Source organism: Panthera uncia, chromosome C2 (assembly GCF_023721935.1).
Source record: "Panthera uncia isolate 11264 chromosome C2, Puncia_PCG_1.0, whole genome shotgun sequence".
Lineage (NCBI taxonomy): Eukaryota > Metazoa > Chordata > Mammalia > Carnivora > Felidae > Panthera > Panthera uncia.
In genome coordinates, this window is record NC_064810.1 from 57,769,722 (window position 1) to 57,794,524 (window position 24,803).

General features: G+C 38.0%; 1 protein-coding gene across 1 annotated transcript in view; it reads right to left on the reverse strand.

Annotated features, from left to right (window-relative positions):
- Positions 1–1,073: 1,073 nt before the first annotated feature.
- The window catches only part of BTLA (B and T lymphocyte associated), a 33,056-nt gene continuing 9,326 nt past the window's right edge, over positions 1,074–24,803 (reverse strand). Inside the window, exons 2-6 of the mRNA XM_049628171.1 lie at positions 16,765–17,088; positions 10,001–10,036; positions 8,681–8,821; positions 7,159–7,205; positions 1,074–3,537 (exon numbers count right to left, since the gene is read on the reverse strand). Of these exons, the coding sequence (XP_049484128.1) occupies positions 3,262–3,537; positions 7,159–7,205; positions 8,681–8,821; positions 10,001–10,036; positions 16,765–17,088 (824 nt within the window). The 3' untranslated portion in view covers positions 1,074–3,261. The remainder of the gene's footprint in view (positions 3,538–7,158; positions 7,206–8,680; positions 8,822–10,000; positions 10,037–16,764; positions 17,089–24,803) is intronic.

The following is a 24,803-nucleotide window of genomic DNA, read 5'->3' on the forward strand; positions in this document are numbered from 1 at the left end:
CTGATTGTAACAGATGTACCATGTACCACTCTGGTGCAAGATGTTGATGATGAAGGAGGCTGTGCATGCACAGGGGCAGGGAATACATGGGAATTCCCTGTACTTTCCACTCAACTTTACTGAACCTAAAATAAATTGAGAGACAGAGAGAAGAGGAGGGAAACAAGAGAAGAGGAGGGGAGGGGAGAGGAGGGGCAAGGAGGGGAGAGGAGGGGAGATAATCTGGCCAGAGAATCAATTCTGGGGCTTAGAAAGTCTTCACTGGTAGGCAAAACTGATCAAATAAACCACATATACCAAACTAGCCTCTACACTGGGAAACCTGCATTAAATTATCTGGGATGCCTTTCATTGTGAAAATTGTAGAACCGTATTCTGGATCTCCTGAACTTCTTAGTGCTAGCAGTTGGTAGTTTACAGTTTATCAAGCTTTTCAGGCTGTTTTTTGTACCATAAAGTTTGAGAATCACTTTCTACTTCATGTCCACACATGTTTTTAGTACAAAAGCCAATACCAAATTGATTCTAAATAAATTTTAATAACTTTACTTTCTTATAGGTAACGATCAACAAGCTTAAAATTCATGAAAAATCTGTTTTCACTCTTATGTGGATCCTGAGAAACTTAACAGAAACCCATGGGGGAGGGGAAGGAAAAAAAAAAAGAGGTTAGAGTGGGAGAGAGCCAAAGCATAAGAGACTCTTAAAAACAGAACAAACTGAGGGTTGATGGGGGGTGGGAGGGAGGGGAGGGTGGGTGATGGGTATTGAGGAGGGCACCTTTTGGGATGAGCACTGGGTGTTGTATGGAAACCAATTTGACAATAAATTTCATATATTGAAAAAAATAAAAAGAAAAGAAAATCTGCATAAGAAATTAAAAAAAAAGAAATAAAACGCTTGTATCTATTAATAATAAATACTCCTGAATTGTCAAAAAAAATTCATGAAAAATCATTAAATTATATACATATTCTTTTTCTCATATTTCCTTAATTAAATACACCATGTAAATAATACTGAGTAGATTTGTTGGGGGAAATACATGTATAACTCTGATAGCTTTTATTAAGAAGGAATAAAAACATGAATGATTTGGTATTTTGGCAGCATGGTACAAATGTAAGAATAAATCATTTATAGAAGTGAAATCTTTACCAACATTATTTTTACTATAAGACATGCTAAGAATATCCTCAATAATACACAGACGTATTTTGTTTAAATTTTAAAAAAATTATGAAGGAACTGTTCAGCATTGTGTGTTTATCTGATAAGGACAGCTAAATGTATCCTCCCCATACTTCCTGTTTCTATATTTAAGAATACCACAAACAGTTATTCTAATATATCTTTTGTACGTAATTGCCCATAAATGCAGCTTGGCTGAAAGAGCCTACCTGGAACTGATTGCTCAAAATTTCGGGTATAGCCATATCATACTGGCTAGATAACAGTGACTCACAATCTCAATCTAATGGGCAAAATCTTAATGCCAGTGTTACATGAGGAAAGCTCCACCACAGAATCCCAGTTTTATCTTCATGGCATAAAAAATTGTATGGGATGTCATACTCCTGTCCCCGCAACTTCATACGTTTCTTTCATACATTTTCTTTAATGATCCATTTGCTGTAGTATTTTAAACTTTTTAGGAAACTGAAATGGAATGTCAGTTTTGTCAGTTTGTCTTTTTTACCACTTCTGTAAGTCATCTATCCTCCCTTACACACACACACACATCCCGCATTCATTTGTGCAGCAGCTCACATATTTGTGCAAATGGATCCCAACCTTTGCTGTCCACTTTGTAAGAGGTCTACTGCATTCTTCAGTAGCAGCACCTGAGAAGTCTAATAGACTCATGCTGTTGAATGAAGTTGTAGGCTATGTTTGACATGATTAGACTCAAGTACTCTGGAAATTCAGAAAGTTTGAACCCATCTCTTTTTGCTCTACTCAAGTGGCTGGACCTACAAAATTTTTAATGAATTGTTATGAAGCTATACCACTTCACTCTGGATGATTTGCCCTGACTTCCCTAGAAAGGAGTAAGAAGAACAGCAAGATACAGATGTGCTTAGTGAAAGTATGGTGACCTGGGGTGGCCAACTAAATATTCAAGACTTTTCTCCATTCCATTTTTTTTTAACATTTATTTATTTTTGAGAGACAGAGAGAGGCAGAGCATGAGCAGGGGAGGGGGAGAGAGACACACACACACAGAATCCGAAGGAGGCTCCAGGCTCTGAGCTGTTTGTTAGCACAGAGCCTGACGTGGGGCCCGAACTCATGAACCGCAAGACCATGACCTGAGCTGCAGTTGGGCGCTCAACCGACTGAGCCACCCAGGCACCCCTCTCCATTCCATTAATAGTTCTTTTCATTTGCTATCAGATCAACTATGAAGCAGTTTAAGTCATTAATCTGCATTTGCTCGATGATGCTTATTTTTATGTTTATTTAAACACCCACGAGTATATTAATTCAGCAGCATTATATCACATTCATATACATTAGTCCATGTGACCTAACCACTGAGTCACAACTTTGTTTATAAATGCACCACACATTAATTGCTCCATTACTACCTATATTTGCTCAACAATGTAAAACCATTTGCGTGTCAGGTATGGGGAGCATCTGCTCTACAGTAGTCGGTGTAGCCCACAACTTTACTGAACCATTTATGCTTTCCATTCTTTTCTTATATCAAGTCTAAAGTTACCTCTTTACATTAAAAAAAAAAAAAACAGTATTAGAGGGACAGAGGAATATTTCTCATCATGGAAGAATGACCAGAAATAAACATACTATCATGACTGTGTTGATGGTTAGTTAGTCAAATTGGGACATCCTTTCTTTGTCAAGAGAGTGTAGTGAACTGATCCAGATAACACAAACCTCTCTTACTTACATGTGTCTCCTATCCTCCAAAAAATATATTAGCTTTGTACATTGGGTAAAATGTAGCTACGTTTAAATATTCTGCCACTCTGCTACTCATAATATCACTTAGTCTTGGAGGGAAAGGTTTTTGTGTTGTTGTTCAAGGGTGTCATATAAAAAGTTCCCTCAGAATTTGGGGGGAGAAATTTTAGTCATTTGTCCTATGAACCCTTAAGACCCGAGCACCAACATGAACCTCCTTAAAGTGAAGCTTCTCAGGTCAAGGAATGTTATTTAACCTTTTGTTGGGCTTGGTAATGGTGTTGACATGCATATCTTTCAGTGATCACCAGTTGGAGATCAAGATCGAATTTAACTCCTCACACATATGGCCGCATATTCTGTAGGTGTTTCTTTCACATTCCTTGATTGTCTTGGGTTTATTCCAATGACAGAATGGTTCAAAGAAGCGTAAACAATGCCCTGCTTGTTTTCCTCCAGACATGGGTTAGAATAAACTTCAGACTCTTCCTGGACCCTGAACCAGGGGTCATTATCATAAGTACCAGTTTCTGATAGCAGTGTTTGGGGATTTTGCCCGGTTCCCACTTCAGTTTCCTCACTCCGAAAGGGCTGGGGAATATCAACCTATAAGAGAAAAAAGATTGTTTTAACTACCATTTAAGGATGTGGTAGTGCATACAATTAGCAAACTATTAGTATATGCTAAATGGAGTCAACACATCACCAGAAATAATTTATTCTTCCTCACATTTGCTGCTGACATCCACATTTTTAGCATATTCTTATTTGTTAAAAGATGAAAGTCTTAGGAACATCACAGAACACTTTTCTTTAAGTTTTATTTATTTATTTAGAGAGAGACAGAGCATGAGCTGGGGACGGGTAGAGAGAGGGAGAGAGAACCCCAAGCAGGCTTAGCACTGTCAGCACAGAGCCCAAAATGGGGCTCCATCCCATGAACCATGAGATCATGACCTGAGCCAAAATCAAGAGCTACATGTTTAACCAAATGAGCCACCCAAGTGCCCCAACAGAATACTTTTCAATCTCTCAGCCCAAATTAATAAGAAAAGCATAAATATCCCACAAGAAACTTCAGACAGCTTATAAGATAATGGATAGCATTAACACAGCTTAGAAGTAAACGATTAAAAATAAAATAGAACAGATGCCCTCTAAGGGGTCAGAAAGAATAAATATGATGAGTTATCCAAGATACATTATTATGATTTAAAACCTGGAATTAGAAATTGCTTTCAATTTTGGAAAAGGAGGGCCTAACTGCAGGAAAAATTTTACAATATTTGGATTATCACAAGAAAATTATTATACTTCCAAATAATTCAAATATCTTAAAGCTTCTGAGAAAGAGGTGAACTTAAAAAAAAAAAAAAGAGGGACACCTGGGTGGCTCAATCGGTTAAGCATCCAACTTGGGCTCATGATCTCACTGTTTGTGAGTTCGAGCCCCACATCAGGCTTTCTGCTGTCAGCGTAGAGCCTGCTTCGGATCCTCTGTTCCCCCTCTCTCTGCCCCTCCCCTACTCGTGCTTTCTCTCTCTCAAAAATAAATAAATATTTTTAAAAATTAAGAAAAAAAATGGGAAAAGAGGTGAACTTACAAAAACTAAAATAAAATGTGTCCTGATGCTTCTCACTCTTTTCAGTTATTTGTTACCCACTCCTAACTATTCAAGGACATTACCAGTAAAAATGAAGATATTATTTTAACTCTAAGAGTTGTTAATTCAATTTTTAATCACAATTTTGCCAGTCAATTTACATACATGAAGTTTGGTCTAACTCCGTGAAGGTATCAGATCCACAGTCTTTGACAGTCTACATGCCTGTCTGGTCCTTTATCGTCCTTATTTTGTATGTGAAGTAACCCATATCCTACCCCTTCCTGGCAGAATTCTACCACACGTGCACGTCTGGCCCTATCCCGAGAAACTAAGCATTAGATGCTGAGTACATCGCTACCCTTCAATGAGGTGGCTGCCCAGGAAATAGCTCTAAGGCAGGATGATTGAATGAGGCAGGAATAGCTTTACCCCCCTCAGTCTCTTAGCTCAGCTGAAAAGTGTCCCAACCCCCATTCGAAGGAACCTGGGTAATTTCTCCAAAGAAGCTTTGAAGAAGAAAACAGTCATGTGACCTAATAAATAGCCATAAGTCCTCAATATAGAAACAAGATCCCTGTTGTACTTTTACAATTGTATAAAAGTCTGTCAACTCAGTTACCTGGCTCCCTTCCCAAAAGATGGCTGGTTTCTGTGGAAAACTTGGTTAGAATGAATGAGATAAAATAAAACACGGTGTCCTGTGGCTGAGCCTATCCTGTAGGACCTCAGGAAAGTGGGTGGAGGCCACAAGGCTCTGTCTGTGGATAGAGATGACAAACGCCAAAGCCACTATCCTACTCTATATTTGTAATGCCATTTTACAGTTTACAAAGCACTTTAAAAAAATACACAGTTCCGGGTTTTCAGTATTTTAACTATTTTTATATACTCCAGGGACCGTTGTGGAATAAGATGAGAATTTCGGCTTTTATATGTACCTGCCATAATTTTACCAGTTCCTTTCTCTCCGTTGGATTTCTATTCCACTGATTTCAATACAAGTCCCTTCCTAAGAAATCTTTAATCTCAAAGATCTAATATGGCATCACTATATTTTCTGAAATGTTGGCCAACTGAAATGGGCCAAAGCTGTGAGTTCCTGCAAAAGACACAGGCATCTTAAAACAAAATTCCTAAATAATTGCACACATAGAGAAGCCCGTTCAATTCAACTTCAGATCATAAATAATTTGTTCAGCCTACACAGGAAGACATATGACTACATTTTAACCAAGCTGGGCTTTATCTAAGCAAGAAACTATTTAGATTATTGTTTTAGATAGTTTCATAGATCTCAGTCCTGATTGTAACAGAATGTAGTTCGTTGTTGTTCACTATAGGAAGAAAGAAAACAACATTTAAGAAAATTTTCCTACTTGAAAAAACAAAACTTCAGCACCCAACATAGTGATGCCTACTGCTGCTTACTAAAAACTTAATACGAGTTTACAAAGTTGAATGTATTTGGTTTGATTTAAAATTGGGCAACCTGGTGAGGAATGCTGAGTGTCATTTAATATTATACATAAAATTATTGGCTGTATCTGCCTTTGGTATTTCTGGAACTTTTGAGAAGGTTACTACAACTTTATCTCTACCCTTCCACAGTGAAACATGCACACACACACACACACACACACACACACACACACACTACACACACACACACAGACACGTTCCTTTGCAGTACCTCATTTACAATTATTTGTTTTTAACTGAAGACCCTCATAAAAATTTTTTCAGATATGTATTGCCTCATCTTCCATTTTTTTTGAGTTCCAATATTTACACAATATTGAGCCCCAAATAAAAAGCCTATGTTTAGATTCCAAGAACTTATAGGGAAACGACACTGCTTCCAAAATGCCCTTGGCTTTGTCTGAGAGGTCTCTTCCTTGATGAGCCCACACACATTATGAGAGTTTTTGCATAATAACTAGACTTAGGGTCATGTTTCTTTAGCTGCTGGGAGTCTGTGAAGAAATCACCTGTCATTTATGAGATTATTTATGGTTCATTCTTTCATTAACTCTCAATTCTCTACCAAAAGACTGTAAGGTGTTTTTGTGAGAATATTTAAATAGCCTGAAGTCACATAACAGGCCAACAGCAAGCCAAGGCTGTACAAGCTACTCTCTGACTTTTCTGCTTCAGGTCTACCCTGCCACTAATGCCCTTCCAAAAGGCCACTTATTGTGAGACTTGTGAATTCTGAAGAATCTTTGCTGCAGATGGAGATTAATGTAAAATAAACACATTTTTAGGGATGCCTGGGTGGCTCAGTCGGTTAAGTGTCCGACTTCGGCTCAAGTCATGATCTCACAGTTTGTTGAGTTCGAGCCCCGTGTCGGGCTCTGTGCTGACAGCTCAGAGCCTGGAGCCTGTTTCAGATTCTGTGTCTCCCTCTCTCTCTGCCCCTCCTCTGCTCTCTCTCTCTCTCTCCAATAAATAAACATTAAAAAAATAAACACATTTTTAGAAGTAAGTCTATATATAGCATTTAGAACAGTTCCTGGGACAGGGTAAATGTTACATAGACTTATTAAATTTAAAATATTATATCAAGATTAAGATGGTATAACATAGATTGCATTTGTTTTAACAGATGCATGGAACATACCAGGTTAATTTCCCTTGCTGCTGTGTCAGAAGGCTCCTTTTTTTCTGCTGGAATTCAAAAAGACAAATAAGAAACCAAGAAGAGTAAAGAACAACACCAAATTCTTTCCCAATTCCCTGTAAGTTAAGGTTGTGGTAAGAATATGTGTTCTGGAATCAGATTGCTAGGTTGAAATTCTGGGGCAGAGGTGGGATGCCTCCCAGGCCAGTGGCAGCGTTGTTATTTGTTTTGGCGTGTTTATTTGCTGGAACCAACAAGGCACATACACTTCGGTTTGTGTACATTCACTGGCTCTTCCCTTCTGACTCCGGAGAGTCCTATGGCATATCCAAGAGGAAGGGGCAGGATGTACTGTATCACTTTAAACAGGCTGGAAATCCTGTTCTGGGGACATTCTATACCTGATGCCAGACCCACTGCTGTCCCCTCACCCACAAAGGCCAGGATCTCCTATGGCCCAGTTCACTTCAGCTATAGTAGATCAAAGCATTTATTCCTGCCTCTTTTTCTAAAGTTTTCTAAAGCAGCCTCAAGAAAGATGGTGAAAGCTAGGGAGGGACTATCGAAAGAGACTTGGAGTTGCACATGTGAAGTGGGGGTTACAGAGGATTCCTTCAGTATTCTGAGAATGTTCTAGGCTCCGGAAGTCCTTACCACAAAACACCGAAAGTACTTTTGCCCAGACAAAGCTTTCTCTTGTGGCAGAGAAAAGGGTTGCTCTGTCTAGCTCTATTTCTGTAGCTACCCTGAGGCTGCCCATGTGGGAGCTGGGATGGGAAGAGATGGCAGAGCGGGAAAAGTAAAGAGAGAGAGAACAGGGATGTTTTGGAACAGAGCTGCATCAGAATTCTCTACACATCTCTTTCTTACTATGTTTAAGTGTTTGCTCCCGACACCAAAGGAATTCTTAAACAAGCAGAAGGGAATTGTTTCCAAGATTTCACACCTCTCTTGTCCTAGCCAAACCCACATTTTTTCAAATGCATTACTTTTGGGTGAGAGTTCAGTTCAGGCCTGTGTTTGTGGTGGCAAAAGAAAGTACAGACATAGGAATTTCCTTCTGGGAAACACAGTCTTCATTTAGGCAAGGGCGTGTATGAGTGGTATGATGTGGTGTGGCTCTGAAAAAGAGGATGAGACAAACTAACTCAAAGCAGACTTGTTGGCCTGAGAGATTATGTCAACCTCCCTTTCACTACCCTTAAAGTTTAGAAGAGCTGCTTGTCACATAAACTTAAGACAGACACAAGTGGAATGGGTCAGTCCCAGCCACATGCCCTCTTTAGCACAGGCCCTGCCTGGAGCACTGTGCTGTGGAGAACATGCCTCTCTATGACTGAAGGGGACCTGAATTAATCCATTTGTCTTTTTGGTGGAAGGATGTTGTCCCTGAGGAAATCATTATCCATGGCTCCTTGCAGAATATGGGAAAGAAAACAAGAACCAACTAAAAATCAATCAGCCCTAGTAACTGACCCCCAAATGTGTAGCATATAAGCAGCAGATGGAAGGTAGAACCCACCTTGGTGCCTTCTAAGGCAGAAGAACAGGCACAAACAGGTAATGAGCAGAGGCAATGCCCCCAAAGGAAGCAAACTATAAAGCATCCATCGTTTGTCCGCCGTCACTTCCTGAGAGGGTGGTCCTGAGGCACCAGTTGTATCTGAAATGTGAGTCAATGCTAAAGACAGTTAGGAAATTTCAGATATAATAGGATCAGTAATACCTCCTGCATCATCAGAACTTGAATGAAGGAGATTTCCAGCTGATGCCTCTATTTCCCTTCCGGGATGCATTCCCACAGAACCCCTGGCCTCAGTATTCTCACCCACCTCTTGCTTTATTGATGAGCATATGTGGGTGGCTCTGGGTTAAAATTCATCTTTTGTAAGAATTTGTAATTCTGCTAGGATTGATCCCCTCTAAAAGAATACCCATAACAGCTCTCAGAAAGCACTTCACCAAGCCCTTTCATTGACATTGTCTTACTTAACTCTTATATTCACCACTAAAGAAAAGTAAGGAAACTGTTATTTTTATCTAGTTCCATGCCTTGATAAAAGGGTTATTGTTCCAAGACTCTTACCCAAGGTCAGATAGCTAGTGAGTTGTAGTTGGGACCCAAGCCAACATGTTTTTGATACTAAATTCCAGTTTCTTTAACACAAAGGTCTTTTTGTTGTCTCGTAACTCTTTGGTATCTCCATATACTATATAATTTTGTTATCTACAGATAGCCTTGTTATCTCCAAATATGCTCTGCTGGGCATACAGCTTATACTCATTGCTATGATCAATGTTAACATGCGTTAATGTTCTGTTTGTCCATGATAGGTTGCAACTAATCGACGGATCGCGAAACAATTTAATAGACCACAAAAAACATTAAAAATAAGAATCACAACAGGATATAAAAAAATCAGAATGCATCACACAGCATTAATTTTGTATATATGTTAAGTATTTTATGCAGCAAATTTTTATTTCTAAATATATTAACATAGTTATCTACCTCCTTCCTCATATGCTTGGTTCAAGGTAAAGGTGGTCAGGAGCTACTGAAGCTGGGCAAATAGTGCTTAGATAACAACAGAGTGGTAACAAAGTCTTCATTATCCATGCTGCAGCTGCTGCTTAGGTTAGGACAGCAGCCAAGTCATTACCAACAACAGACACAGCTGTCTGGGGGGAGGGTATGAATAGAAATAGGGACAAGGGTTCCCACATAGAAAACCTAATACAAAAAAAAATTCACTCCATTAGGAAAATCCAACTTTTATCCTTTCTTCAACCATGAAACAATCTTATTTCCTTATTTTTATTTGACTAGTTTGATACTTACTTATTAGAGGGTATTCTGAATTATTTTGAGTCTGTTCTGAAATAGAAAAGCAAGATAAAGAATTGAAACTGGTTGCAAAAACAATACTTGTGTGTGTCTAGAGTCAGAGTTAGTCTGAGAGGACTCCTGCATTTGCACACTAACCGAACCCAGTAACCCAGCTCAAAGGAGTTTGCATGATGTGCAAATCACCACCTCAAAGATCACGGACACAAAGTTAAGTCCCTAGATTTATTTTGAGGCTTGAAAAATTACCCTAAATACAACACAAACGTCATCTGTCTGCGTTGATTCCCTTTTCCCTATTACTTAAGTATAAGGACAGAATACAGCCTGTATGACATCTTCAGGCACTTGGAAAAACAGGATGCTCATTCAGCAGGTGCTCCAAGTGAGTGTGGAGGGCCACAAGGAAAGGATGCTTTGGAGGCCATGCTGACTACTCACTCTGAAACAGAGATTGTGCCTTTCACTTCCTGCCTACTCATACCACTCTCACTTTTCTGCTAAGAGAATGACCACTTGACTTTGTGAAGTTCCTAATCACGGACTGACCAAGGGAGGTTGGGGAGGATGTACAGGCCCATGTGCATTCCAGGGATTGTTCCCCAGCTCTGTCACCTTTTCTTCTGGGGCTTTGCTTTGCAAAGCACTTTTCCTCATTCTGGGAGAATACTGCTTTCCCAGCAGCGTCCAAGCCCTGACTCTGCCACAGCCCTGTTCTTACATGGACCAATTCTTAACTTGGACAAAGAAAGAGAGTCAGATGCAAAACAGGAAAATTCCCAATAGCGCCAAAGAAAGATATTTGAAGGGGAGAAATATTTTTTGTGTCACACCTCCACATCATTTTTATGCAAAGCATTGTTTTTAAATATAATTTCATAGTATATTTTTCTCCTTCAGTACTCAGCTCACTGAGTACTCCCACATACAGAAGGAAAAGGAATTTTTCTTGAACTCTTTCCCTATTATGTTTGCTTTCATCACTTCATAAAAGGCAAATTCACACCCATTTCAAAGCCAATTCTGAAATAATTCATTTGACTTTTGTGAAGGAAGCAAGGATGACCCAGAAAAATATGACACAGTTCCTGCTTTCCAGACATTATAATTCTTCATGGGATAAAGAACATTTCCATACATTACTACAGTGCAAGGAAATGTCTGATAAATGAGAGGCACAGACCTTAAATGGCATAAAATTTGCTAGAAAAGAGAAATCACTTCCCCTAGGGTGAACATGGAAAGCTTCCTTAAGAATGTGGGAAATGGGCTGGGCTTGACAGGAAGGCCAGAATTGTGGTAAGTGGAGGCAGATGAGTGGTTGCCCTATGAGTGGAGAGAGCAGCATAGGGTGAAGACATGCGATGATGGCAGGTAAGGCTGTGGGGCTGGAGTAGAGGTTCATGGTGGAGTCCAGAAGCAATCAAGGAAGGTAGGTGTGGGTGGACTGTGGAAGGCCTTGAATGTTGGTTAAATGTGAGCCCAACATGGGAAGCACCGCAGATGCTCTGCGGGGACTCACTAAAGAGCGGCATTATGGAAGACATTTATTAGGCAAGTGAAGTGTATTAGGAAGATGTTTGGCTGAAATGGACTAAAACAGGAAACACTAAAGACAAAGAGTCCATACGGCTGATTGGAAGATTTGGAAGGAAGATAATGAAAGTTTGAGATGCTCATGAAGCTACAGGAAGGAAGCAATTCCAGAGTGAAGGTTGCTGCCAGACAAGAGAAGACGGCCAAAGCAAAGTCCTGGGGACCTCCCCTTAGGGCAGGAGCACTGATTCAAAAGTGATAAGAAATTCTGGAGAGTACAAATTAGAATAGGAATCTCCAAAGGGAAATTTAAAAAGCCCTTCCTGTCTTCTAGGTAACTTTTCCTTCTCACATCTCCATCTTTCTTGCTCATCCCCAGTGTGATCCTAATAAGCACATCGCCCCCCCCCCCCCCCGCCCCACAGGCACAGGGTTCAAGAGAGAAGCTTCCTCTCTTCCCTTTGGCCCCTTCCTCCCCAAGGGAGACAGATTGTTGATCCTAATTTCAGCTCCAACTTTTTCCTAGAACAGGAACCTTTATGCACTTTACAAACTGGGCAACCATCTGTAGTGGCTGTGGAATGACCCCAAAATGGGACAGAGGAGACACAGTAATACCCCTGGGACACTTCCATGTCATAAGTCATTTTTGGGTTGCCTCTGACCTTGGCTGAATTCCTCCCTCTTGCACAGAAGGGGGTTAATTCCCACAAAAGAAGACAGAATTACACAAGACAGTCCCTCTTCCAAGGAGGGTGGACTCAATGCCACTGCATTTAATTTTATTATACATTATATTAATATACATTATATAAATAATCTAATAGCACTGAATTACTATTTCATAGTATCATTAATATCCTGGAAGTAATGTTTTGCAAGTTTTGCTTATTTTTATCATTTATTTTGCCAGTTAAAAAAGTACTACTTCTTAAAAAATTCAATATTTTACCTCATTATGTGAATGTGCAATTTTCTCCAGAAAGGATTCATTCCATAATCTATAGTATAAGCTTCTCCAGGTTGTTAAAGGCAATTGTTTAACTTTGCATAGATGATGTTATTTAATTCATTTAAGAATTATAAAGAAATATTTATTGAACACCTACTATGTGCTACACACTGTGCCATCTATTTGTAGAGAAGCAAAGATGTTTAAGACACAGCTTCCATTCCAAAGAGGTTTATAAGCCAATGCACGTATAGTCACAGGCAATTAGCACTGAGTTTGATAACAAATTTGCAAAAGCAGGGTCTCCAACTCTGCCTTAAATCCCTTCTACACTTCTGTGCTTGATGATAGAGGTTGTAACCAGCACTAGATTGTTGTGCATTCCTTTACCAGGCTGCTTTCAGAGGTCTTAAAATAACTTAAAAGATTTTTAAGGAATTTAAGTGGATTCCTTCATTGGGTTACTTTAAGGGAGTTAAAAGATGGACTCCAAAGTGTGCATATATAGTAATAAATTAATTTTTACAAACACAAAGTGTATGCATTCAAATTAATGGTGTCCATAGAGGAAGTGACTGCATACATCTGCATCTAGATTTCAGACATTACTATTGCACCAGAACTCTTTGAAATTTCTCTTTGCAGTAATCTTCATGGTCAATTTAACATAAATATTATTATTTTAATATTTTAAAGCATACAACTTAGTGTAATGTTGTACAACTCTCTAGTGTTGTGCACTATCTAGTTTCAGAACATTTTCATCATCCCCAAAGGAAATTCCATACACATTAAGTAGTTACTCCCATTAACCCTTTCTGCCAGCCTCTGGCAGCCATTAGTCACTTTCTATCTCCACAGATTTTTCTGTTCTTCGTATTTCATGCAAACAGAATCAAGATTATAATATGTAATCTTTTTTATCTGGCTTCTTTTACTTAGCACAATGTTTTTGAAGTTCAACTGTTTTGTAACATATCAGTACTTCATTCCTTTTTTGCCTGAATAATATTCCACTGTATGAATATAACACATTTCCTTTATCAGTTTGACGAACATTTGGATTGTTTCGACTTTTTGACTTTTGTGAATAGTATGGCTATAAGCATTCATGTACAAGTTTTAATGTGGACATATACTTTCATTTCACTTGGATATTGCTGGGTCTTGTGGAAACTATGTTTAACCTTTTGAAGAAAGGTTGCCAGACCTTTTCCAAAGCAGCTGCAACATTTTACATTCCCACCAGCACAGTACAAGGAGTTCAATTTGTCCACATCTTTGCTATCACTTGTTATTTTCCATTAAAAAAAAATTCTAGTAATCCTAGTGTCTGTGAGTGGTGTCTCATCGTGATTTTGATTTGCGTTCCTCTAATAACTAATGACATTGAGCATTTCTTCATGTGCTTATTGGCCATTTATATATTTTCTTTGAAGGAATGTCTATTCAGTCTTTTGCCCATTTTAATTGAGTTGCTTATCTGTTGTTGAGTTGTAAGACTTCTTTATATATTCTGGGTTCTAGTCCCTTATCAGATATATGATTTGCAAATATTTTCTCACATTCCATATGTTGTCTTTTCATTCTCTTTATAGTGTCCTTTGATGTACAAAAGTTTTTAATTTTTATGAAGTATAATTTATTTATTTATGTATTTATGTATATATGCTTTTGATGCTGTAGCAAAATAATATTGACAAATCCAAGATCATGAAGATCTACTCTTGTGTTTTCCTCTAAGGAAAAATAGTATTAAAATTTTATACAAACATAGATTCTATTGTTTTAGTTCTTATATTAAATATCTGATCCATTTTTACTTATTTTTACATGTTGTATGAGGTAGAGGTCCAAATTCATTCTTCTGTGTATGTATATCCAATTGCCTCAGCACTATTTACTGAAGAAACTATCATTTTTCCATTGAATGGGTTTGGAAGTCTTGTTAAAAGTCAATTGGCCAAAAGAAGACATCCAAATGGCTAAGAGACCCATGAAAAGATGCTCACTATCATTCATAATCAGGGAAATACAAATCAAAACTACAATGAGATACCACCTCAGATTGGTCAGAGTGGCTAAAATTAAAAACTCATGGAACAACAGATGTTGGTGAAGATGTGGAGAAAGGGCAACACTCTTGCACTGTTGGGGAATGCAAACTGGTGCAGCCACTCTGGAAAACAGTGTGGAGGTTCCTCAAAAAATTAAAGATTGATTACCCTATGACCCAGAAATAGCGCTACTAGGAGTTTATCCAAAGGATACAGGAGTGCTGATTCATAGGGGCACATATACCCCAATGTTTATAGCAGCACTTTCAACAATAGCCAAATTATGGAAAGAGCCTAAGTGTCCATTGACTGATGAATGGATAAAGAAGATGTGTTTTATATACACAATGGAATACTACTTGGCAATGAAAAAGAATGAAATCTTGCCATTTGCAACAACTTGGATGGAACTGGAGGGTATTATGCTAAGTAAAATAAGTCAGTCAGAGAAAGACAGATATCATGGTTTCACTCATATGTGGAAGTTGAGAAACTTAACAGAAGACCATATGGGAAGGGAAAGAAACAAAAATATATAGTTACAAACAGAGAGGAAGACAAACCATAAGAGACTTTTAAATACAGAGAACAAACTGAGGGTAGAAAGGGGTGGGGGGCAGGGAAAATGGGTGATGGGCATTGAGGAGGGCACTTGGGATGAGCACTGGGTGTTTTGTATAAGTGATGAATCACAGGAATCTACTCCTGAAGCCAAGAGTACACTGTATACACTCTATGTTAGCTAACTTGATGATAAATTATCAAAAACAAAAAAAGTCAATTGACCAAAGATGTGTGGATTTATTATGGACTCTCAATTCTATTCTATTGATCTTTATATCTATACTATGTCAGCACCACACTGTTTTGATTATTGTAGTTTTGTAGTACATTTTAAAATAAAGGAGTGTGAGTCCTCTAACTTTGCTCTTCTTTTTCAAGATTTTTTTCAGCTATTTTGTATTTGTTGCAACTTTATGTGAATTTTAGGATCAGCTTTTTCATCTATGCAGAAAAAGAAAAAAACATTTGTTGAGATTTTGATGGGAATTGTATTGAATCCATAGATCACTTTGGGAAATATTGCCACATTAACAATTTTAAGTCTTTTAGCCATATTTTGTTCAGTGTACAAGTGTTGAGTCTCCCAGGTTAGATTAATTTGTATTTTATTCTTTTTGATGCTATTATAAATAGAATTGTTTTTGTTTTTAATTTCCTTCTCAGATTGTTCATTGGTAACGTATAGAAATACCACTGACTTTTTTAGTTGATCATACAACCTTGTTGAATTCATCTATTCACTCTAGTAGCTTTTGTGGATTTTTAATGATTTTCTATATATATAATCATATCATCTGTGAATAGAGATAGTTTCACTTCTTCTTGTTCAATTTGGATGCCTTTTATTTCTTTTTTCTTGTCTAAGTGCTCTGGCTGGAACTTCCAGTTCAGTGTTGAATAGAAGTGACAAAAGCAGACATTCTTGTCTTCTTCCTGTTCTTAGAGGAAAAGCTTTCAATCTTTTACCATTGAGTGTGATGTGAGATTTTCGTAAATCAAACTTTTTAAAAAAATTTTTCCTCTACTTCTCTCTTTGCTTTCCATTTTTTATTCTAGGTTTTTAACTTCAACCTGTTCTCCTGATATTTGAGCCTACTTGAGGACCTCTGGAAGGGACTGGGGAGGCAGCTAAAACTATGAACGTCCTCAAAGCACATCAGGGAGTCAGGTTTATTTGTGTGCTGTTTGCTCTCTGTGCAAACTGTGAATTATTAACAAGCTTATAATTGTCTGAGCACCACAAATGTAACTTCAAGGATTTGTTATCAACAAAAGCCAAGGACTGGTAAGTGGAAGAAAAAATAGAAGGAAAAGAGGACAAAGAATAGACAGCTATATACTACTATTGGTATTCACTTTGTAATTTTTTCCATATTTCAGTGATCTACTTTTGGATTTATCAGATAAATGCTATACCCCCTAAAGGCAAGAACAAGAACTTTTATTGTATTTTTTTCTCTATTCTTTTTTATCTCACTCACCTCAAAATTACATACACACGTACTCACACAGATCACCATCTGAGGAGTGTGGCAACCTTCTCATTTACATGAGTTCAGTGTCTAACATAATCACTTGAGAATCTGGGTCCTCCTTTTCCTTGAAACATGTTGAAAAAATATCAGATATCCCTGGAGTGCAGAACTCACCTGTCACATTAATGGTTACTGAATGGCTTTCAATAACTCCAGATGTAAAATTCGCAGAACAGCGGTATGAACCAGAATCACTAGCCAACGGGTGATTAAAATGAAGACTAAAAACTGAAATATTCTCCCCTTCTTTCCAAGTTGTGTATCCCAGAAGTTTATATGCGAGAGGTAAACAGTTTTTTCCTTTGAGCTTGCACCAGGTCACAATAGGCCTCTTAGTACAGTATTTCACAGGGCACTCCAGATTAAATGGATGCCCTGCTGACACAGTGTATGTGGAATATCTCTTTACATACAGTTGTTCATTACATGATCTTTGCCCTGAAAGATGAAAACAAAATTAAAATCAAATATGCTCCGGAAGGACCAGATATTTGCGACTCAACAGTTTCTGCCAAAGATTTCTCAAATACGATCTTACAATTTTCCCAGATAACATTCTCAGTATATTAACCCCTCGTAACAAAGTGTCTGGTACATGGTAGACACATAATAAGTATTTGTCGAAAAAAATTTTCCTCAATTGTTCAATAACTTCCTCAATTTCTTAACTATCACTGATATTTTTAGGGGTGCCTGGGTGGCTCAGTTGGTTAAGTGTCTGACTTTGGCTCAGGTCATGATCTCACGATCCGTGAGTTCGAGCCCCGCGTCAGGTTCTATGCTGACAGCTCACAGCCTGGAGCCTGCTTCGGATTCTGTGTCTCCCTCCCTCTCTGCCCTTCCCCTGCTCGCAATCTGTCTCTCTCTCTCAAAAATAAATAAACATTAAAAAATTTTTTTAACTATTACTGATATTTTTATTATTATATTTTGTACTTACCATATTCTTTTTTATTTTTGTATTTTATTAAATATAATTTATTGTCAAGTTGGCTATTATTATAAAATATTTTATTTTATTATCTGGTAGCTACTTCAATAGTAGCAAATAATAACAATTTCTGTTCAATTATTTTATTATATTCCAAGGGCTGTTCAAAACACATCAAATATCTTAACTCATTTCATCTTCACAATAAAATATATATTATTATGAAAACTATTTTAAAGATAAGGAAATTGATGTGGTGAAATTTGCCTAGTGTTATATGCTAATAATTAGGGGAATCACGACTCAAACTCATACTAGAGTCCATTATTCTATAATTCATTAACCATTACTCTGTTATTGTGTCTTGAGGAGTAATCACGTTTTCTATTACTAGCTCTGATATATTCTAATAAGTGGGAGAGAGGAACTTTTGTTAACAACTATTTCCCTATAGTACCTGGCATTCGAAATTTTCTTTACTTGTTTCTCAAAGGCTTTAGTACTGCCTTGTAATTTTTTCCATGCCTTTTTCTTTGTAGGACACATGCAGCTCAAGATAATTGTTGAAAGATAGGATGTTCTGACATAACCTGAATGTTTTGTCTTCCAAAGTGGGAGGAGGAACACAATGTACCTCTTTTGGTCTGCAGGAAATTGCCTCCCTTTGTTTTGGTGGGAGAGTTTTTTCTTGGAAACAGGCTTTCTGTTATCTTCTACAAACCTTCTGTTAGTAATTGTCAATTGTACATAAAATCTAAAGCCAAGAGAAATAATTTATTTTTATTATTTTTTAAAGTTTATTTTTTGAGAGAGATAGAGAGTGAGAGGGGAGGGGCAGAGGGAGAGAAGGAGACAGAGAATCCCAAGCAGGACTTGAATAGAGGGCTTGAATTCCCAAACCATGAGTCATGACCTGAGCTAAAAACAAGAGTTGAACGTTTAACCCACTGAGATACCCAGGTGCCCCAAGAAAAATAATTTCTTAAATTATCAACATTATTGAGCAAGTTCTACTACCTTTAACCTGTCATGAAAGCATTTACCTTGTAACCTCTATATCTAGGATGCAACTTAGAGCCAAGATACATGATGAAGAAATGTTCTCTAAACAAGCGAAATAAATATGGCAAGATCCCAAACGCCTCTCACTTGATACATAATCCTCATAACTTCATGATCATTTCCTAATTAGCCAGAGGGAATGATTGTGTTATATAACAGAGTAATAACTATGCTCATAATGAGAAGATTGAATCCACAGCAAAACTTTCAATTAGGTTTAATATATCCATTTTTTTGAAGCAAAGAATTCAACCCATTTTATTAAAAAGAATTTCATCAGAAATAGTCACTTCAAAAAATGTTTTGGCCTCCAAAGGGACAAATGTCAGTTACTTAGAACATATATATTCATTCTCTGATAATTGTTGGATTATATTGTCCCTCTGAAGACTCATGCACGTGAGCAAGAGAAATGGCACCAGTTTACGACAACCACTTAATATTTTTAGCATCAGTTACATGATGAGTGTATATAAATCATAGAATATTCCACTACTGAACTGACTCTCTGTGTTGGCAAATCAAAATAACTAAAATAGGCCAGACTCCTTTTAGTTAAGAACTCTGTAGAGGTCCATACCGTTCTATTTTTCCATTAGAGCTAAGGTCTTGAGAGTGTTTTCTCTTTAAGTTCCTTTTCCTACATCCTGATAGTTTTTATCTTGAGTGTCCTTCCCTGTTTTGAACTATTCTCTCAGCAATACATACATCTGCCTAATTTATTTCACTCATCTTCAAGCACCATTCTGAATAGATGTACTGTCTCACAAGTTAAAATGACATAAGCATAACCAAGATGATAGCCTAAACTCTCTTAAAAAAAATTTTTTTTACATTTATTTATTTTTGAGAGACAGAGAGAGACAGAGCACAAGTGGGGGAGGGGCAGAGAGAGAATGAGACACAGAATCTGAAGCAGGCTCCAGGCTCCGAACTGTCAGCACAGAGCCCAACGCGGGGCTTGAACTCACAAACTGTGAGGTTGTGACCTGAGCCGAAGTCTAATGCTTCACTGACTGAGCCACCCAGGGGCCCCAACCTAAATTCTCTTTTAAAGACAAAGCAGGCTAAGGGCTACTCCAATGTTGAAGTGGGAGACAGCTTTTGGCCCTGCATTGCACATGCTGCTTTACTTATCTTACTGCTCCACTTTATTTCGACACCTTTGCCAGCATAAATATTCTCATTTTTAGTTATTTCCTAACCTCCAAAAAAACCTCTCACTGTAATTTCTGCTCACATCTTGTCAACCTCTGTTCAGAGACTTGGTTGAGTTTCCAGGAACCAGATTGAGAGAAGGGCCCTGCAAAGAACATTTAGAAACTTGTAGTATTTATTATATATTTATAAATGTATTGACACCTCAAACAAGTTCACTTTAAGACTTACTAATTCAGTTGCTTCCAAAAATTCAAAATAAAAATGAAAGCAAACTAAAAGCCAAGTTATGAGCATGAAGTTTTCAAAAACTTGAAGAGAAAGGGTAAGATAATCTACCAAAAGGAAGTGCCTAACAATATAACACCTGGATGTGGTTAGACTTACGACAAAAAAGCAAAGAGGCCAGAATCTGAAAAGCCAAGTGAAACTCACATTTCCAGAACTCCATCCCCGCTAAAGTTAATAGATTATCTCAACCTCCTCACTTCCCTTTTCATGCACTTGGATAAATCAGTCATAGCGTATGGAGCCTAGGACTTGGTGCCAACATTGTGGAAAACAATAAGGTAGTTTTAGACAAAGACCCTCCTGCCCTCAAGAAGCTTAGCATTTAATTGATGAGACAAGGTTAACTAACAATGCCACTTTCCCAGAATAAATTTACTATCTTCCATTTTTTTAATCTTCAAATTGATCTGAGTTGAAAGAAGGGCTCAGAGAGAGCTTGTGTGTCCTTGTACGTTAGTTGTTAGGGGGGAGAGAAATAAATAAGGCAAGGTGTCTTCCTTCAAGGGGCTTGCCTTCTAATGGGAAATAAAGATGTTTGACAAACGAGAGAATGAAATAACACTATAAAGAGGTGTAACTTCGCTTGTGTGTACAGAAGCTTAACTTCAGCTGGGACTATTGGGATAAGGCTTGATGGAAAGGTTACATACTTTGAGCTGAACCTTAGTGAATGAATAGCCCTTTGATAATCAGCAGTGAATGGGACAGGGAGGTATTTTAAGACTGAGCACACGGAAGGGCAAAGGCAGAGAAGCCAGGAATCTCATGGCAAATTCAAGGAATCGAAACTCACTTCGATCGTGCTTTTCTCAAATAGTGACATGGAAACCACTGGTTGTCTCAGAATAAATGCAATAGCGTTAGGAAGAACACACTAAAAGTTTGCTTATTCACCATGAGAAAATACAGAGCCTGATTCTTTTGGGATATTTATAAAAGTCATGTAAATAGCTAAAAATTGGAATATTTATTCAAACATGGTTGTTCAAATACTAACACATTGTGTGATGGTGAGATAGCCACCCAGTCTTTCTGGTCCTCAATCTCTGTAAAACAGGATGAAAATAGGAAAATTCTTACCCACCATCCTCTCCTACACAAACACATACGCAACTTCATCTCCCTCAGTGTGTGACCGATGTGATAAAACCAGCTCTAAGTCTCTCTTTTTACTACAGTACGTTATCTTTCCATTTAGCCATCAGCTCTCACCCAATGCTAGTAGCACAAGTGAATATCCCTTCTAGTCCCAACCTATGTGGTTATGTGGTTGGGGGGAGTGCACAGAGCAGGGTAGGCAAGGAGAGCCAGCTGATGGTCCCAACCACGTCACTGACTCTCCCACTGGGATTACAGAAACATCACAGTGGTTCCTGCATACTCTTATCAGCAGGACAAGGATCACTGACTGTCACATTGACTGGCACAGGGATTTTTCTTGAATGGAGGAATGAATAGACAAATGAAGACTTGCCAACAGGCACTAAAAGTCATCAAGAATATTCACTTTTTGTACAAAGAAAGTATTAACACTTCCCATCTCCCTGAGACTCAAGCGGATGTTTGTAGCACAGCAATACTGCACAGAGCTAAATGGCACCATTGCAAGTCTCCATCGGACAGGCACGTGGACACTTTGCTGCTTGTCCTGAATTATGAATAGCTATTTCACGGCATTCAGGAAATCAAAAGCTGTACCCAAGGGGCTTGTCTTGTGAAACAATTATTTTCTAAAGAGAGGTGAAGATTGCAGTTGTTTTTGTTTGGGATGTATCAGCTAACATTAATTGTTCCTGCTGTTATTCTCAAACATTCATACTAATGCATAGGGAATTTTCAACGCTAAAAATAATTCAAATAAACATAGGCAGTTAAAGAATGAAATTTCTACCATCCTCAGTGTTTCCTGTGATAAAGTATCCCTTTTTAAGTAACTGTAGGTTTAGGAAGACTTACATTTAAAAAATCCTTATGAAAACCATGACTGTTTAGCACAGCATGCATATTCCATGACTAGGGTATACCTAGCATATTTGATGCCCAGAGTGCATCATTTAAAAATTTTTTTTAATGTTTTAATTTATTTTTGAAGGAGAGAGAGAGAGAGAGAGAGAGAGAGAGAGAGCATGAGCAGGCGAGGGGCAAGGGGGGAGGGAGACACAGAATCTGAGCAGGCTCCAGGTTCTGAGCTGCCAGCACAGTGTCCAATGAGGGGCTCGAACTCACAAACTGTGAGATCATGACCTGAGCCAAAGTCGGACACTTAGCTGACTGAGCCACCCAGGTGCCCCTGAGAGTGCATTATTTTTAACAACCTCTTCCTCTATATAGAAAAATGTTTTCAGAAATCATGAAATGAAACAAACCATAAAATGGCCAAAAAATAAAATATTCATTCAACTTCATATATAAAATCATGCAAATTAAAAAATACTTTTAAAATATTAGAATACAAAAAAAGAAAAAATGCACAGCTATTTATTTAATAATTTTATTTAAATAAATTAAATTTAAAATAATTAAATTTATTTAATAAACAGTGTGAACTTTGATACAGTCTGATATAGTTTATATAAGTAATTTTCCAGTGACTAACAAATGAATTTTATTAAAACTAAAATTCTACAAAAGATACAATTTAACCAATTACTCAATTGTACCCTGAATGTGAAGTTTTATTTTGATTCATTCTTTAAGTTTAAAACAACACTTGAAGGGGGCGTCTGGGGGGCTCAGTCAGTTAAGAAACCAACTTTGGTTCAGGTCATGGTCTCCTGGTTCACAGGTTTGAGCCCCATGTCAGGCTCTGTGCTGACAGCTTGGAGCCTGGAGCCTGGAGCCTGGAGCCTGCTTTGGATTCTGTGTCTCCCTCTTTGCCTTTTCCCCACTGGTGCTCTGTTTCTCTATGTGTCTCAAAAATAAACACTTAAAAAAACTTTTTTAAAATAAGTACAACAACACTTGGAGGACAAGAATACATTGAAGTTGTATAGATAATAATCAATAAAACATGAAGTCTTAAACTTTGAAACTAAAGTTCATACCTGGAAACAAATTACACTGCACAGTTGGAACTCATTGTTTTAGATTTAATTAATTAATTAATTTTAAGAAAGAAAGAGAACATGAGTGGGGCAGGGGAAGAGAAAGAAGGAAAAAGAGAAGCCCAACCCGGGGCTCAATCCCATGACCTGAGCCAAAATCAGATCCCAAACTGGGATCATGACCTGAGCCAAACTCAAGAGTGAGACATTCAACCGACTGAGCCATCCAGGCTCCCCTCACTGTTCTAGATTTTAAATAAATAAATATTCAAAGTGCTTGGATAGGATGAAAGCAATGAAATGGCTCACATTCTGTTTCTTTGGTTTCATAATCACAGTGGTATTGTTGTTTATTTAAAATCTACTCTGGAAATGAAGGAATATGTAGTGTCACAGGGATCAGAGACACAAGCTGCCTAGAGCAAGCTCCAGCAATTCTGAATGTTATAAATTTACTCATGAAATGAACACACGAATTTGTATGTGTCCGGAGCCAACTCCACCATGAGGAAGTTCTCTGAGTTAGCTTTCATGTAGAATGCAATGTTTATCAAAAGGGAAGTCCTAAAAATGTGCTAATTTGAAATTTACATACATATTATTTAGAGTAATTATTCAGAATTTAGACCAAAGATATTATAAGGGGGAAGAATATTTTATCACTCATATTGTTCACAATTGCTGGTATATGGTGATAATTAAAAGTACCTTTATTTGTTTTTAAATTCTGTATGGATAATGTCCCCTTACTGCCCACACCCAGGGGTGTGGGCAAACCCCTGTCTACGACTACTTAGTAACGTGACAGTTTCTAGTGCAAAAGTAATGCAAAAAGAGACTTCCGTTGCTCTTCAATTTTCCCTTCAGATTTTTTTTTTTTTTTTTTTTTGGTTATCCTACACAAGATACAATCCCTCAGAGCTTTCAAATTTCCAAGGAGGGAGACTTCTGGCTGGGTCAGTCATGAAAGGCTTCAAGGAGGAGGTTGAATCCCCTCCGGCCTCAAACTCACCCTGGGGCAAAGCTAGCCCACCTTCTATTATCACAGTATGATACCTTCACCTACCTATGACATGGTCTGAACCTGGGAGCCCTCTTGGTTCTTTCCTCCTTCCTGCCCCATTCCATCAGTCATAAGGTTAAGTTGATTCAGCATCCGAAATATCTTTCAAATTTGTTTCCATGACACTGTCTTAATTTGGGTTTTATTTTGTTTCATGTGGATTTATTGTCATAGCCCACCAACTAGTCTCCTACAGTCCAAACTTGGCCTTGTTCCCCTCCCCCACCCCATTTATTTTCCACATCATTGTCATAGTTTGCATTCTTTTTTTTTTTTTTTAAGTTTATTTATTTACTTAAGATGGGTGGGGGAGAGCAGAGAGAGGGAGTGAGAGAGAAGTCCAAGCAGGTCTGCAGTGTGAGCACAGAGCCTGATGCTGGGTTCAAACCCACAAACTGTGATCATGAAACCAAGAATCGGTCGCTTAACCGACTGAACCACCCAGGTGCCCCACAGTTTGTATTCTTGAAAGTAAAATCCAGTTGTAAGATTTGTGTCTAAAACCCTCCAGAGACTCTTCAACGCCTGTAAGAAATGTCCAGACTTCATCAAATGAAATTTGGCCCCTGCTTCCTTATGCGAACTCACTGCACCCCCATCCTCC